Source organism: Prunus avium, chromosome 8 (genome assembly GCF_965620075.1).
Source record: "Prunus avium chromosome 8, drPruAviu1.hap1.1, whole genome shotgun sequence".
In the NCBI taxonomy this organism is placed as follows: domain Eukaryota; kingdom Viridiplantae; phylum Streptophyta; class Magnoliopsida; order Rosales; family Rosaceae; genus Prunus; species Prunus avium.
In genome coordinates this window covers 35115811-35133540 of record NC_142291.1, presented here as the reverse complement: position 1 = coordinate 35133540, position 17730 = coordinate 35115811, and the positions used below count along the sequence as shown (strand labels likewise).

Sequence of the window (17730 nt, the reverse complement as noted above, 5' to 3'; positions counted from 1 at the left end):
CTTGTCCGAAAATGCTTTTTCTATATTTGTGGACAATGCTTTTCCAAGGCTTTTACTCCAACATCTTATTTTTATTTTGATTTTCAAATGGATCAAAAGATCAAGGTAGAAAGACAACTACAAGTGATCTTAGACACTTTATAGATAGCTCAAAGCATATCATGCAACACAAGTATATTCAACAAAAAAGCTCAAAATTGTAGACAAGAATGGGGACAACTCTTTCACACCCACAACATCATGAAAAGGCTCCCACTCATAAGAATCATGCATTCGAGAGAAGAAAGCAAATGCTTACATGCAACATTTTTTTTTTTAAAACACAAACAAAATGGAGATTCATATTATAAGCACACGAAATTGAAAACACAAGTTAATCCATTTTGCACGACCCAATAGATCTTTGAAGGAAATCAATACCTTCAAGTATCTAGCGGTAAAAGAAAAGGCTAGTTGCTTCTCAATATGCACAAATTTCAAGTTATTGTTTTTCACCAAGATCTCTTATGTAAGAAAATACCTTAAGTCAATTAGTCAAACATGTACAGGATCTCACACATCATGAAGTTTGAATGAACATGATATCCAAAGTGAAACTATGAGACCAAAATAGATGAGAAATAATGATTGTTGAAAAGCATAGTCATCCAACATATGTTTCATCCAAAAGAACTCAGCCTTTGCTATGGACAAAAAAAATCATAATTATATTTCTCACAATGACAAACAGCAAGGTTGTTGCCAACATAAAAGAATTTCCCATTTTCTCACAAAATTTATCAAACTTAGTCTCATGGTTATGTTGGAACTCTGATTATTGGCAGATGACTAGTCAAATTTTCGTTATGCAGAAAGTGACACACAGATTTGAATTTTTGAAATAAAAAATTTCAAACTTATCACTCAAGAATAAGACCCATATGTAAACCCAAAGAAGTCATCTACAATGACTAGGATGTATTCCTTACCATCAAGAGAAAAGGTATAGACAAGGCCAACAAGATAAATGTGAACAAGTTCAAAAGAACATGAAATTGTGTTGATCACTCAATGGTTCAAAGCACTGTGAGAGAGATGATTGAAAGACATCCATGCAATGACCACATTTTAAAAAAATGAAACCTAATAAAACAAAAGAACAAGTAAGGTGCATATGCATGACAATGTATCTAGACCCCATGAAGCACACACAAACAAGAGACCGGTCTATACCCTTGAAATATTCTAATTATAACATAATCTGAATTTCTCTTTTTTAATTATTTTAATTAGTAGTTATGTTTTAATTATTATTTATTTAGTGAATAATTAGTATTTAAATATTTGAATATATATTATTTTTATTCAATAATATGTGGGTATTAAGTATATAATACTTGAATTTTGTATGAATTATTGAAAATTTTGTAAAAAACAAGTGTATCAAACTTGAAAAATACATATGTACATGTATTATATGTTTGCTTTTTAAAAAAATTTGCATTTTACCTAGTCTTTAAGATGTATATTGAAAACGAAAGTATTATTATAAAAAATACTACGTCTCCACTGCGGCTTATCTAAACAAAATAAACTCCATTGCAGATAATCTTAGGCTTGCAGGCAGCCCTATCGCTGACCATGATTTGGTGATCATTGTCATGAATGCCTTCCCAACATATGAGCTTAGCCTGATATGTAAAACAGAACAGAGAGAACACAAATATGATAGCATCGGATTACTATAACAAAACTACGGAGATCTTGTAGCATGACGCTTCTTTGGCCGAAGGAGAGAAGAGCGAGCGACTAGAGGAACAGAGAGGAAGAAGACAGTGGCCATGATGAGATTGAGCACCTTCCAACCTCTGCCACCGCGGTTATTGCTATTGCTGCTCCCCTGTGCTGCAAGCGTGTAGTCACTCTGTTGCTCTTCTTCTTTGTCTGTATAACATACAAACACCAGACAGTTAATTTGGAGTGATTTGGAAATGCTTCATGGAGTATCAACTATCAACGGCCTAAACCAACCAAATGAACATGTGATGTGATGCTAATTTATAAGCCTTGGCATTGTTTTTCGTCTTCTTTTTTTTTCGGAAAAGTAGTTGGAACAAAATCAAATGGGACACTAACACACCTGTGATCTGAAGAGAGCCCCTAATGAGGTAATTGGACCAAACTGATGCTCGCACATCCATATCAATAATCGTTGATGTAAGACCTTTAGGTAGACGGCAGAGGAAGTATGTTCCTGGCCTCACCTCAAAACTTGACAAATCTCCACCAATAACATGAGGATAAAAAGTATCTGTGTTGTTGTTGTTGTGTTGGCTATTCATCATATTCTCTTCTTGTTCCTGTTCTTGTTCATACACAAGCTGCACGCCACACTCCTTTACCTGAAGCTCAGCTATGGTAAATAATGAAACAGTCACCTCATTGCCACGTTCCAATTGATTCCCAAACTTCCAATGGTTTAACCATATTGTATCTTGTCCGTCACCTGGAACCCCGAAGAATGTCGGGCCATAGATCCACTTCACGCCCTTGCTCTTATTGCTGACTTCAGTGATTATGGGATATGGAAATATTCTGTAATTGACATTGATCTTATTACGAGAATCATTGTTGGATTCTGAATACACAGCAAAGATGTTCAAGCCTCTGATCATGAGATTAGGAAGTAAAGGCAGAGTAAAAGATATTGAGGACCCTGCAGTCTTATGGCTGAACTGGCCTGGAACCTCATTACCAGGAAGAAATGTGCTGAATATCCCATATTGATAAAGTCCCTATCCATGGAAATTAAAATATTAGTCAAACACTTGCACATGATATGATATGAGAGAGAGAGAGAGAGAGAGAGAGAGAGAGAGAGAGAGCGAGAGAGAGAGAGCGAGAGGGGGAGAGAGAGACCAGGATCGGGCTGGGACACGTATTCTCCTGCGTACCATGGGAATTGGCTTCATATATGGTGGCCATCATAATGGTTTTGGTGGATTCTAAGTTGCTCAGCCCCAAAAGGTTGATCATTTCTACATCAACTTTTTCAAGGAGTTCTAACTTGTAGCAGTATTCAATCTCAACTAGACTCCAGTTGCCGCTGATACGGGTGCTTTCTGGTAGGTATACAGATTGGAATGATACTTTTTCCAATGATGAGCAACATGACAATATCAATCTTTCTACAACTCTTGGTAGCCTTACAAGTGATTTGAGGCTCTTACAAGAGTAAAAAGAGAGTTGGTCGAGCCTGCAAACACCCCTTATGCATTCTGGTAGGCCAGAAATTGGATTACAACTTAGATCTAATCTTCGCAATGAAGACAACTGACCAAAATCCCTAGGAAAATCGCCATCAGAAAGATTGCAGTCGCTAAGACTTAAGTCTACTATAGTGCATGGTAAATAAGAAGCCCAACAAATTTCGGGAGTTTTTCTTGGCCATAAGTTGACCTCATTGGTGGTGAGTAATCGATGTATTGGAACTCTATCTGCTTGGAACACCTTCAGAGACTCTATCTTCCGCATCTCCATTGGAAGCTCATTAAGATTTGAGCAACCAGATATGATAAGTGTTTCAAGGGCTTTTAGCATACACATGTTCTTTGGGAGCTTCCTAATATTCTTGCAGTCTTCCATATTCCAATAAATGAGTCTCTCTAGGTTTCCAATGGATTCATGGACATCAACCAAGCTTTCACAATCTTTAAGAATCAGTCTCTCCAGATTGGGTATATGCGAAAAGTCCGGGGTTTCAGTGAGGGCATTTGAATGGCTGAGATTTAAAATCTTCAGTGATGGGAGATACTGAAAAAAAAAATGAAAACAAAAGGTGAAAGAAGGTATACCTAATTCTTACAATTGCATAATCAATGAGTGACCCAGAAAAAGGAAAAATAAGAAAGAAAGGATATTGTGTACAGTAGCATACCTTTGTTCCCTTCCAGACTTGTCTCAAGCTGCCATAGCAAATTTCAAGAACAACCAGCCTCTCCAAAGGAAAATTACTGGGTAAAGAATCCAAAGGAAATTCGAGCCAACACAACCATCTTAATCCTTTAGGAAATTCTTCATAGCATCCATTGAGTTGTACAGGGCCAAGCTGAAGCAGTCTTAATTTGTGCATCCTTGCAAATGCATTGGTTTCCAAACCGACTAGTTCATTTGAACTTCTTGAAGGGATGTCTACTTCAGGGTGTGTATACATGTTGAGGGCAAGACCTTCAATTGTTTGTGTACCCTAATACAAAAAGAGTAGAAAACATTAGGATAAGTAACCAACATGGATGCACAAAAAGAAAAAAAAACATCCACATGCATACATAGGAGGGAGCACGTTTCTTACAGTATTTTCCGTCAATACTTTGAAAGAATCCTTATGATGCCATAACCTACTACGTTTCCCCGGATCTTCTGATTCTAGGCGAACAATCCCTCTTCCCATGTCACGAATCATGTTATGCATCTCCACCTTATTGTCTTCATCAATTGTTACCAAACATCTATCAATCAGATTTTGAATGGCAACAGTTGTGTAGAATCCACAGTCATCTAGTATTCTGCTAATGACATATGTATCCATTCCAATAAAGAAACATGCAATATGAAGGAACAAACTTCGGTCATGGTCATCTTGCAAAGAGTCAAAGCTTATTCTGATTTTCTTTAGGATTTCATTGTTTGGAATAGCTTCCAATTTGTTTAATGCACTTTCCCAGACAGCTATACTTTTTCCTGACAGAGAAGAACCCAAAACTTTAAGAGCTAATGGAAGTCCCCCACTCTGACATACCACCCTATGCGAATGTGCCATGTAACCTACGATAGGATGGTCCTGCCCAAAAGCGTGCCAACTGAAGAGCTCCAATGATTCCGTGTATCCCAAAGTTGCAACGTTATGGACCTTAATAACTTTGTGAGCTTGTAACAACCCTGCGCAGCAAGTTGTTACGATGATTTTACTTCCTGGATAAAACAGATCTTGCATCCCAAGTATTGCATCTAATTGGTCCAAATGATCCACATCATCAAGAACAAGAAGAACTCTTTTAGAGCTAATAGTATCTTGAATCTTAATTATCCCCTCACTAACACTGTGTATGTTCAACTTTCTTCCAGGCAAAATATCAGAAAGAAGTTGCCTTTGTATCTTGACTAAGCCATTGGATTGTTCTGAAACTTCTCTAATATTTTCCAAGAAACTGCTTCCTTCAAATCTTTTAAAGTTTGAATTGTAAACATATTTTGCAATTGTTGTCTTCCCAATTCCGCGCATCCCGTAAATCATAAGTATGCCGACATCAGTTGATCCATCTCGTAGCCACAGATTGATTTTTTCGACTCGAGAATGGATTCCAATCAGGTGTCGGGCAACACATATAGGCGTGCGACTTAGTCTGTCTTCAATCACTTTAACAACTTTCTTGATAAACTTTGACTCATGCCTAGATAATATGCATCAAAACGAATAATGAATCAAATATGTCTCGTGGAAATACACTATAAAGTCTTATGGAAGCAATTAAACTATGGAGTGTCATGGAAATGACATCATGAAAAAGTTCTTATTGCACATGATAGGAAAAGAAAGAACAGAGTAACACAGAACCCACAAAAGTTAATCAAGATGAATGGAAACACCTAAACTTGTAAGCATTTCACAAGTGTGATAAAAATTAATCAAAGGAGTAGTTGGAATGGAATTTACCCATCAGCTTGATTTTGTAAGACCATCCCTGCTAGATCTGCAATTTCTGTAAGTGCTGCCCTCCATCTGCTTACCCTGTTTAAGGATTGATTCTTTTGGTGTATAGCAAATGCTTCTGCAAGAGTTCCAGTCTGCCTCCTCACTTGGGATGGATCAACGTCGTAGAAGATTGCTAAAACTACATGTTCCTGAGAGCTACTCCTCTTCTTGCGTTCAAGAATCATCACAAGCTCGTCAAGGCACCATTCGGAGAACGCGTAGTCCTTCGAAAACACGATGACACAGCTTTGTGATTGCTGGATGGCTTTCTCAAGCTCCGGCTTGAGGCCTTTTCCTCGCTCGATTTCATCGTCATCTCTGAAGGTTTGGAAGCCTGCGTTGACAAAGGCTGTGTAGAGGTGGTCTGTAAAAGTCTTGCGAGTGTCTTTGCCTCTGAAACTCAAGAACACGTGATAACTATATCCAGAAGAAGCAGAAGGACAAGTATTGGAAGAGGAAGCTTCTTGAGCCATTGGAAGATGATGAAGATAACAAATCACTTCTTCTTGCTGGTGTCTTTGAGTGGAAAAAGAGTTCAAATAGTGTTTTTAAGAGAGATGCAATGCCCAGGCATTGACTTGCAGAACAGACGTCTCAGTTCAAACCTCCACGTTATTATTTGTGCGTGAGAAATCTTACTCTTTAAATCTCCATGGCATAAAAAAACAAAAACAAGAGATGCAATGCAGACTCCTTTCTTGACGCGTCTTTGTCTTAGTCAAGCAAAATGCAGAAATAATTTCTTTTTTTGGGTCAAATGGCTACGTGACTTTAGGACCAGAAATTCTTCTATATGGCCCAAATGTGGGTCCCTCGCCCACTCATGGCGTGGGACCCATTGTATTGGTGGGCTCCACCTCTATTAGAGAGTTGGTACACAAATTGGTATCCCAAGTTAGTATCCCTAGCATGACCCTTTTATTTAACTCGGATGAAAGTAACAATGTTCTTGTGTTTACTCATCTTTTTAAAACGGGGAGATATGAAATCACTTCTTGCTTGGTGTCTTTGAGTTTGAGTGGGAAGGACAAGCAGCTCATGCTCATCAAGCATTCATAGAACCTCAAAATATGCTCCTTTTGTTCGTGGAAGTAATGGCCTAAAAATTAATTATTAGATCAATTTTTCTAGGGATTCGTATAAGAGATTATTTTTAAATTTTAAACTTAGTCCTCTCATCCAACCCTCTGGAAGATGAAGATATCAATAAATCATTTGGCTGCTAGCTGGTGGGTCTTACAGTTAAAAAATTTCTTTTTCCATTTTGGGAGACAATGTAAGACCAACACTGTCAGCATAAACATGTGTCTTTTGGCAAACATTTTTTTAAAAAAAAATTGGTGTTTTGGTTTTGTTTTGGTTGGGGGGGTCACGCCACCGAATAACAATCTTGTTCTCCATTCATACATGAGGGCAACGGATTCAGAAATTCTGTACGCAGTCCAATTTTAATCTCAATGTTGAAAATGGGTGGGCTGAAGATTAAAAAACAAAACAAAAAATCACCAAAGCAACTCAAAATTCAGGCATCCGGGTATTTTCACAAAAATCTCTTATGGGTACATAAGAGGCCCGTCACTCACCATTGGCCAATTGATACAAAGTGACGGGCAAACAAAATAGTCGCAATTTCAACTTAATGCATTTCACGGGCATACTACAGGCAGCTTATCAAGATACATCCCCGACGCTTAAACGGTAAGATAAGATGCATAAAAACAAACTAAATTTTTTTTTCCCTTGAGTAAGGAACAAATATAGCTTTTGCTCATACTTGAAACCACTTGGAAAGCTATAGCACATGCCTCATGAGCTCCAAAATATGTGGCATGAAATGTATGCAACTTACAGCTAAGAATCACCTCTCCATCACTACATGATCACTTCTCAATACAAGACTCTGTGTCCCAAAGATCTAAAAGATGATAAGACTTGGGTGACTGCTCTAAATTGTCAAGTCAAGACGAACAATGTCTTGCCACTGACGTAAACCATTCCAACAACAAAACTAAGCATTGTCACATTGAGTCCTGGATAGCTACTACACTGGCAAGACACAACTTAAATCACTGAGCATCGTAGTCTAGCTTAATCCCTGTCATAATTATTTTCAGTATGGTCCTGTCATGTTTTTTCTCATCAAAAGGTGCCAACAAGAAGGTAACCCATAAACTGGACCGCTTGCTCACTTACATTCTAGGGGAGGCTTCTCTCATGAGGGTTTAGTAAAACTGGATGCTGACAGGGATGGTTTCTGTAATTAATCACACACAAGGCAGCTTATACCATCTCGCTTCCAAAGTTTCCAACTTAGGGGGTACTAGGAGATAAATTATCCCATTAGATGCTAGTTACAAGCAAACCAGAAATTTACACATAGACAACCTAAATCGAAAAGGGGACCAAGAAAAGTCAACATCGCGAGCAAACAGCAAAGAAGAATGATGTCATTCACACTGCAAAATGTTAACCAGCAGGAATAATGATTGTTTCAAATACCTATCATCACTGTCTTTCCTCTTCATGCACAAAGAATATTTCACTGATACCAGTTAGAATTCAGGTGAGAACCGACATAAGCCTAGACGTTACATCTTTTTTGGATAATTAGTGAAGTTAGCCATTGATACAAATAGGAATAAAGGAATCGTATATACAATCTCTTCCTAACCTAATCTCCCTAACACTGGAAGCTACAAACTCTACCTCACAAACTATAAATTCTGGACTTATAAAAATATGCAAAGAGATCGTAAAACCGTGAACATGCTACAACATCCAATGTGCCATGAAAACAGAATAGCAGAGTTTTTCTCAAATTACTGGCAGTCATATTAGATCATTGTTATAATACAAAGAAGTCCATTTTCACTACTTTTTACCTTTAATCCACATATTTTTTCAGCAGGTGAATTCACCTTCTTCACAATCTTTTGTCAGTTTAGAAGTTATTCTGCACATAAACGAAAAGCATCATGTATCCAAGCTTCTTCGCAAGTGACAACAACAATAAAACTACTGCACATAAGCCTATAAGATAAGAAATTTTTTCAAAAAGGAGAATCAAATTTTTGGCATTCATATGGTAATTGTGATGAACAAAAATTGTACCGTAAACAGAGAAGGGTAATTATACATAACTAGAAGGCCTAAAGAGCCGCCACTATTGCATAAATGACAGCGTATCAAAAAGGAACATTGTTATTACCATATAGATGAGATGAAGAGTACACATATATAGGGCTCGAGAATAATAATATTCTAAAAGATATTTTACTGGATAGTCTTATATTATAACCCAGCCAACGAGCAGGAGGCCAATAGGTAATAAATGAACTTCATAAGTTGTATAATAACTTGAGATTGCACCCCTACTTAATCTGAATGGCCTTTTTTCCAATCACTTTAGCTGCTTTACCCCAAGGTCAGAAATAGATAAATTCTTCACTGTACAATGCATTTGACCAACCTCAACTACGACATCTAACTTCCAAATAATAACTATGTCCGTCTAACTTATTCTCTAACTTGCCTGCATACTTATATTTCCGTATTCCCATGCCAACCTCAACAGATAAATATCAAAGAAAACATAAAGCCATATCAAGTGTGACGAAAAATGAGGAGTTGAACCATCAGCATGAAGAGGTAAGATATAAAATGGAAACAAGGCAAGGCAGACATTGGTGCATCTTTAATCATTTATTAAGAAGAAACTAAAAGTACAGAGTATCTTAATCTAGATAAACAGGAAAGGTAAAGTTGTGTACCTCAAGAAACACAAAATCAAGTGAAAGACCCCTCGAAACTATGAACAACAACCATTGAAGAAAACAAAATTACTAAAGTATCCCATCATTTCAGCCAGCTACCCTGATTGCACCCACTTCATCAATTTTTGCGCTCTTATGCTGAAAAGTTAGTGAGAAACAAAGATATTGGTTAAAGGTGGATGGAAAGGAACTATACAAAGAATACTGGGCACAATCATGTGCATTACAAGTAAAACATAAAGGTAAGGATCGGACATACAAAAGTTCACTTCCAAACAGAGTTTCATGTCTATATTACCTTACTTTTTTTGTGTCTGTGAACATCATTAAGATCTTCATCTCCATCGTGTTTCCTTTTCTGAAATTATACAAAGTACCAAAACTAAAGCATGTAAATCCCTCTGAATATTTAACTACATTTAAATAATAATAAACATTAAATTTGTTACTGGTAAAACAAAAAAACTGTAATTAGATTGGTCAAAAAACAACAGCAGCTTATAACTACCCTGAAGCTTATTTTTAGTGCCCACGGGGAGGGGCAGCGGGTGGGGGCCAACAGTTGAGACAATAATATAGCTATTTGGACAAAATTTCATTTTCATTATTTTCTTGTTTCTTGTTAATATTACCAAGTGCTTAAGAAAAGGAATGTAATCGTACGAGTGTACAATTTTCCAACCTTTTCATGGTGTTTCTTCGAGTGATCACCAGTCGATTCATGATGCCCACTTTTCTCCTTTTTCTTCTCCTTGTCTTTATCTTTACTTCGATCTTTATGATGCCGTTTGTGCTTCTTGTGCTCTTTATCCTTCTCTTTGTCTCTGTCTTTGTGCTTTTTGCGTTTCTTCTCCTTGTCTTTAGACTCACTCTTTGATTTCGCTGCAATAGTTGGAGTCCCCTTATCGGCCTATAGAAGACAAAAACATATCAAATACTATGAGAACCTGGAAAGGAAAACAATTTTGCAGGACCATGTATTTATTGGAAAAGAAGAAACTTCACACAACTGTCATCCAATATAAGTAAGAAACTCTGAAACTATAAAAAGGAACAGCAATAGGAATAACTACAAGTAGAATTCTCACAAGTGGCAAATCAATAGGAGCTGTTTCTCTAAGATGGAAAGCCTCTCTGAGAATATCTAGGTCAAAAGGCTGTATGCGTGGTTTATTGAAATATGATGTACTCTGAATAAGTTGATCCAACTGCATCCCATCTCCTTTTCTAATTTCTGTGTCTCCCACCACATTATGAAGATAGTGTGTGTCTGAGATTGATACAGGAAGTGATCGCTTGCAGAAAAACTCATGGTGGGGAAGCAACTTGTAGTGACTTATGAGATCTACAGCACCGGTCAGCTCTTTTGGTCCTATATCCAACAGCATCTCATCAGATAAAATAAAATACACTTAAACTAATAGAAGCAAAAGAATTGTGTTGTCAAATAGATTGGAATAAGTATAGTTTCAGGGAAATTGTTATGAACCATTGAGCTTCTGAAATTAACCAGATGGATAAGGGTGGACAAGTTCAAAATTCAGTGCTATACGTGAACAAATGAGGTTTTGAAGAGTGCTTCAGCTATGAATACTTTTGTTAAATATGTCACTACAAATAAAAGATACAACTATAGACGAAGTTAAACCAAAAAGGGAAAAGGAGAAACCCCATGATAAAGCACCGTATTAAAAACAACATTCTACCTTGTCCAAACTTTGTTCCTTCAGGATCCATGGGTCAATGTCTCATGAAGTGGAAAGACGCTAACAACTGTGATGTCACAGACAAAAGATAACATGAGGAAGCTTTGACAACCATAGAAACAGCAAGAAGATATAAAATCCAGAATATAAAAAGGTAACATATTTGCAGTGTTTCTCCGTTACATTACAGTAATATTTGAGTATATATTCAGATAAAGTGGTTGAAAGTTCAGGACAAGGTTTTCATAACTAGCCTCTTGTGTGACGCTAGAGACATCCATTTTCCTGTATAATTCTGAAGACACCTACCACTTCCATTCATATTGGGCACCCTCACATATCTTTGCCCAAAAATGGCCGGGGCCGCATACTAAATCGTATACTTCATAAGCAAGCCAAAGTAAACAATATCCAGCTTCCAATGCTTATTTCTCTACTCTGGACCCCACATAAAACAGGGCCACTAATTAATCAGGGGATGCTTTCAGAAACTCAAAGGAAACCACTGAAGAAATTAATGTTGACTCTTGAGCAAGGCAGGCGGGTGACCCCAACAGAACTCAGAATACTCCCTTACTAATTCAACAAAGCTTTTGCTTAGTTCTTCCTACTACAGATTCGATAATCAGCAAGCAATCTAGGACTATCACTAATGACTCTAAGCAACACCACTGTCGTAACTGAACTAGGGCAAGCAACTAAGTAAGTGATGAGGTTTCAATTTCACTACCAATGACACAAATTTGATTGCCATATTTTCTTAACTTCGTGAATGTTAGTAGCCACATTTAGCCATCCCAATATAATATGCTAATTATTTCTTACAAGGCTAAGCTTTATTTTTCAAAGATTTCTCCTTTCTGTGTTCTCTCTTTCCGTCAACAAATCTCTATTGTTACTGAAACTACCCAATAAATATGAGACGAAATCTAGCAACTTTTAAGATAACCCAACGCAAATCTTTGGACAAACAACAAAGGGTAAGTCTCTAAAATATTGATATTATCAACAAAAATGTCTTTGGAAGAAGCATCAATTACATAGACTTCAAAACCCAAAGAAACAATCACAAACATAATATTTTGAACTATTGAGAGAGAAAAAGAGGGGGAGATTGGTCAAGCAAAGCGCAGACCTCTGACATGGATCCCGAATTGCTCTTGAACTAGCAGTAACCCAGATCACGAGGCCAAAACCGTAATTCCAGCTCTTCCTCCCTGCTCTTTGCCCACTGGTCCAAGCCGGTAGTCCCACACTTCAAAAGCTGCCAAATACAAAAAATTCCAAAACCCAATTGAGTGATTGAACGAAACAGCTCAAACAATCAAAACGCTCGTCAACAAAAAGAGGTGTGTAGGGTTATCGAATGCGAAATTGACCTGCGAATTGAAGCAAATTGCGGGGTTTGCAATCTGCTGGGGTTTGGGGGTTCGGAGGAGTGGAGCTGGAATTGTCAAGTTCGGCTTTTGCAGATCAAGAAGCTTCGAGAAAGAGCGAGAGAGAGAGAAATTAGAGTTTCGGAAGGTGGTGGAAAACAGTGGTGGAGGGAGGGAGGGAGGGAGGGAGGGAGTAATGCGTATGTATATATCTAAATCTAATGATATATATAAATCCAACTAAACTAGGGTTTGGACTTTGGACTTGGAGGGGTTTCGTTTTTATATTTCCAGGCCTTCGCTCTCTCTCTCTCTTTCCCTCTTTGGTTGGGATTTTGGGGTTTCTCTTTTATCTTTTTTGGGTCTTATTTTGGAGAGTGGATGTTCGTTATTTAGAGCGCCGCTATTACTACTACCAAAATATGGCGCTGTTTTTGGATTTATATTTCACACAATAAAACTTGTTCAAACTTTTTGCTTTTGTGAGAGGTTCTGGGATGAAAGGCAAAAACTTTGAGGAGAAAAAGTAGAAAACATTCTATGGCACACTTGATGCATCATGCATTTAGTGTGAGGAAATGGCAATATAGTTAGCACCACATGATTGCCATATGATATGAGGTTGGTTCTTATTCAAAACGAAGGTGCAACACAACAATGAAATAGTTGTGTTGTTTGAGTGAGGATATGAGATTTGTTTTTCTTTTTATAATTTATCCGTAAGAGGGGGTGTTAAGTATGACACGTCCTATTGGAGTATAGGACTTATAACATCACTGCCCATTAACGTACGCCTCAAAAGTGATATTAATAAATCATTCGAAACAAATTTATGAAAACATAACAAATATCACCGAATACAAAAAGGGAGATTCAAACACGGATGCATAGTGGATAGCCTATATCTGCTCATTTCATTACATTCACCTCCTCAAAGTTTTTACTCTTATTGTTAGTGTAAATCAATCCTTGGAGTTAAAAAAAAAAAAGAGATTTGTATAAAACTACATGAATTTATAATTGTGAACTATAAAACTCCACACCTAAATGGATGATAATTCTAAATTACATGAAGTTCCCCAAACTCCAAATACAAACCTTTGCAAATGATATTTACCAGAAATAAAATATTAGTTTTGACGATAAGAGGAGAGATATGAGGCAGAAGAAGAAAGAATATGAAATTAAAGTTAAAAACAAAAAATCAGTTAATAATTTATAATTTGTATTTTTCGTTTTTCGTTTTTCGTTTTTCTGTATTATATGAAACTCGGAAAAAACAGAACAAACCGCGAAAAAGGAAAAACCAAAAAAAACGAACTCTGGTTACAATTATTGGAGAAGAAGAAACCCGTACCTTTTTGGGGGTTTCCTGTTCTCATACGTCACGCAAATGACAAATCTACCCTTGTTGTGCCCATATAAACCAACCACACCAGATGCCTCTGAAATTGAACAAGTTCCTCATATCCTTGAAAATGGCTATCTTCTCTGCTCAATTTGCTTCTGCAGTAGCATTGATAATAGCAGCTTCGTTGTGTCTGATTGAAGCCAATCAAACTGGAATCGGAATTGAAATTGGAAGCAGAGGGCAGAGAGAGTTCGATTACTTCAACTTGGCCCTGCAATGGCCTGGCACTTTCTGTCAACACACCCGCCATTGTTGTTCATCAAATGCTTGCTGCCGAGGGTTCATTCTCTCTTCCCTCTCTGTTTTTAAAGTTGCTTTCTTTTTTTCGTTCTGGTTGATTTTAATTTGGTTAATTAGGTTGACTTTCCTGTTAATGGTCTGAGTTGATTGATTTTGAGGTGATTTTTATACTTTGGCTTTTCTTATTCCAGCGCAAATTCTCCAACCGTGTTTACAATCCGTAAGTTACCAACATATAATATTTTTATATTGCAAGGATGGAAAGCATGACATAAGTTGATTTTGCACATGAAGTTCAGAAAACACAAAATGTTCATATTTGTGAGTAGCTTTGTTTTTGCGTTTTCAGAAAGAAAGAAAAAAAGATTGCTTGTTACTTTTTCTTAAAGGACACAACCTGAAAATCCAGGAAGGGGTTTCAAAAAATTTTATTTCACTCATGATCAAAGTCGGCCAACCCATATTTTATCCATTGACTGTTTGCTTAATGAGAAATATACTAACCCCCATTCAATATGTGAATGGTAGATGGATTGTGGCCTGACTACAATGATGGAACCTGGCCTGCCTGTTGCACACAGAAAAGCTTTGATGAAAAAGAGGTGTGTATTTTTAATTTCGTGTCTACATGGTTTTTGGGGTGGTGGATATTTAAGAAAATAGCTCACAGAAAGGAATGAGGAACCCCAAAAAGAAGATTTTATTTAAGCGCATGATTAATATGTATTATGTAATGAACGTACTGATTGACGGAATAAAGTACCAACACTCATGTCACGCCATCTTCGACAAGGCTTAGACAGCACTGTCCATGTTTTTATTATAAAGACATCATCTGACTTGTATTAATTTTCAGCTGTTACAACTTTGTTTACCCCTTAGAGATATATCTCTAGTAGTGGCAGTATCTCACCACACTCTCTTTATGTATTGTGTAGATCTCAACATTGCATGATGCATTAGAGAAATATTGGCCGTCTTTAAGTTGTGGTAGACCATCATCCTGCCATGGTGGAAAAGGATCATTTTGGGGTCATGAGGTAATCATCAGTTGTGGACTTATTTTGTTCTCAAATTTGTTATGACCCTAACTTTGAGCTAACTATTTTTCATTCTTATCTTTCCTTCATGACTGAATTGCACAACATTACAATGGCAGTGGGGTAATCATCTTTATCTTTTGCTCCTTTTCTTTTTCTTGGAATGCATCACAGGTACGAGTTCCTATTTCTGTGTTGGTCTTGCTCATTTTTCATTTTTCATTGTTTCTTGCAGAGAAGCATGGGACTTGCTCCTCTCCAGTAGCTCGAGATGAATACAGCTACTTTTTGACAACCCTCAATGTCTATTTTAAGTACAATGTCACTGTAAGTTCCAGAGATATTGTAATCTGTACATGGGTGCTATACCTGCCATGTTTTCCACACTTGGCTATATCCATAATTTGTGGTTCTTATTTGTAAATTGGTTTAACGTTGGAGTCAATCTATTTTTGTATTGGATGTGTAATGGTAGTTTCCTTACCCTGTGTGCAGAAAGTCCTGAATGAAGCAGGATATGTACCTTCAAATACTGAAAAATATCCTCTTGGAGGCATTGTTTCTGCTATTCAGAATGCTTTCCGGACAACCCCAAAGTTGCTTTGCAAAAAAGGTGCTCTGGAGGAACTTCATCTATGCTTCTACAAGGATTTCAAGGTTAGAACTCCCATCTAGAATTCACCTTTGATCCTATATCATATTGAACCAAAGAATTAAACACTTCTTGTAGATTGATTGATTGAGGAGTCAGACCCAATTGTTGTGGTGGTTAATAGTGATGCACTTTGTCAGTTTATTTACTTGAGGCATATTGGATAATTGAGATTATTTGAGATAGACATGGAGGACAAATCCCAAGGTCCACCTTGTTTATGGTCTTTTGTTATGCGCAGAGGTTTCCTTACGTATTCTAAATGTTTGATGTTATTGCAGCCTCGGGATTGTTTGATTGGATCTACCAGTCCAAATGGCAGGCTATATTCAAGTAGTTCATGTCCTGATTACGTCAGCATACCAGCATATGCATCAATGGGTAATTTTCTTTAAACCTCAATTATCTGATAGTAGATTTATTTGTGCAGCTTAGGTATGTCATTATTCTTTGAATCAGATTTAGATTTGGTTTGAAATGTACATTGTGCCGATAACATGTGGTATAGATGCGTTTTTTACTTGCAATGGCGCTAGGTAATCTGGATCCAAGGGACCACCCATAGGGTAGTTCAGTTATTTGCTCCATTAGGAATTGAACCAAAGGCCACTCTGTCGGAGTAGGGAGGGCATGAATATTGGGGGCAAGCTCATTGTCAGGAAATATTTCTAGTTGAAAGTGTTTGTGCTTGCTGGCTTTTTGCATCTTCTTATCTTTCCTAGAGTCTTTCTTCTATGAACTGCCTGTCCTTTAGGCCTTTCACTAAACTTTACAGAAGACAAGAAAAGGAAAGTCTAAACATATGATAATTGTGTTTGTGTTTGTGTCTTCAGGCGATTTGGGGCATATTTTCGTGAGTGCATTATTTTTGAACCTTAAGTTATCATTCAACAGTTCTAGGATTCACAGATCTTTCTGAGACATAATCATTCCAACATTTATGTTAAGATTAATTTATCATCCAACATTTATTCTAGCATAATATATTATTGAATATTGTTACAGGGTTGTAGATAATTCCAATTCAGATTAATTCACTCTTTTTTTATGTTCAGGGCTTGGCAGTGGTGAAACGGAAATTTCAAGTGCCTGATGCTGATGTTCTCTAAGATCTTGGCGGGTCGACGTGTTGTAAATTACTCAATTCAGTTTGTGTAATTCTTGAGCAAAGCTACAAAATTCATAGTCGATCTCTATTGTTTAAATTCAGATCCCAAAATTGGAAAAGATTGCTTAGCATTGCTCCTATGAATTTGTATTCTACTTCATAGTTTATCTGTATGCTACAATGCGGTGTAAATTCAGAACCCCAAAATAAATAAAAATGGGAAAAATTCATTACTCTCTCTCTCTCTCTCTCTCTCTCTCTCTCTCTCTCTCTCTCAAATAACATATTAGATGTCTTCAATGGACCATTGAGGTGGTTCAGCCGCCCATATATTCTTGCTTTCTACTTCACTGCTGCAGCCTGCGGCTTGTGTACCCATGCCAAGGTCTTTATAAATTGCACTGTGGGAAGAAAAAAAAGAGCAACAAAAAGGTTGGTCTTTATAAAGTGGACTCTTTCTGTTAGAAAAATGATACACCAAAGCAAATCTCAGCGAGGTACTCCTACTCTCTGTGTTGTCTTGGTTGACCAGACCTGTAAATTCAACCTCTTTTTGGGTTATGCTTAGATGGCTTTCCCTTGCGTAAATGCTGACGCTGGGACAAATGGGTGAAATATGACTTGTTATAAGCTTTGAACAAACCCATTCTTCCATATGTCACAAATATGAGCTGACAAGCTTGGAAAGTAGTA

General features: G+C 37.2%; 3 protein-coding genes across 5 annotated transcripts; 1 reads left to right on the top strand and 2 right to left on the bottom strand.

Annotated features, from left to right (window-relative positions):
- Positions 1–1503: 1503 nt before the first annotated feature.
- On the bottom strand, positions 1504–6370 carry LOC110754512 (TMV resistance protein N-like). The gene is made up of 6 exons (XM_021955582.2): positions 5693–6370; positions 4331–5429; positions 3917–4225; positions 2899–3792; positions 2120–2774; positions 1504–1923 (listed from the first exon to the last, which is right to left on the bottom strand). The coding sequence occupies exons 1-6, from the start codon at positions 6202–6204 to the stop codon at positions 1733–1735; spliced, it is 3660 nt and encodes a 1219-aa protein (XP_021811274.1). The 5' UTR covers positions 6205–6370; the 3' UTR covers positions 1504–1732.
- Positions 6371–8295: 1925 nt separating this feature from the next.
- Positions 8296–12990, bottom strand: MED19A (mediator of RNA polymerase II transcription subunit 19a-like protein). Of its 2 annotated transcripts, XM_021955584.2 has the most exons (8): positions 12590–12985; positions 12346–12474; positions 11211–11277; positions 10593–10876; positions 10187–10414; positions 9803–9862; positions 9502–9642; positions 8296–8684 (listed from the first exon to the last, which is right to left on the bottom strand). In XM_021955584.2, the coding sequence occupies exons 3-7, from the start codon at positions 11239–11241 to the stop codon at positions 9592–9594; spliced, it is 654 nt and encodes a 217-aa protein (XP_021811276.1). In that variant the 5' UTR covers positions 11242–11277; positions 12346–12474; positions 12590–12985; the 3' UTR covers positions 8296–8684; positions 9502–9591. The 2 variants fall into 2 exon arrangements, with proteins under 2 accessions (XP_021811276.1, XP_021811277.1); XM_021955585.2 differs by lacking the exon at positions 8296–8684 and having other exon boundaries at positions 9397–9642; positions 9808–9862; positions 12590–12990.
- A 1020-nt stretch (positions 12991–14010) lies between these two features.
- Positions 14011–17270, top strand: RNS2 (ribonuclease 2). Of its 2 annotated transcripts, none has more exons than XM_021955583.2 (9): positions 14011–14276; positions 14429–14457; positions 14766–14839; positions 15176–15277; positions 15397–15400; positions 15513–15604; positions 15773–15934; positions 16211–16310; positions 16985–17270. In XM_021955583.2, exons 1-9 carry the CDS (start codon positions 14026–14028, stop codon positions 17020–17022), a joined length of 852 nt encoding a protein of 283 aa, XP_021811275.1. In that variant the 5' UTR covers positions 14011–14025; the 3' UTR covers positions 17023–17270. The 2 variants fall into 2 exon arrangements, with proteins under 2 accessions (XP_021811275.1, XP_088102289.1); XM_088246163.1 differs by having other exon boundaries at positions 15397–15451.
- The last annotated feature ends 460 nt before the right edge of the window (positions 17271–17730 follow it).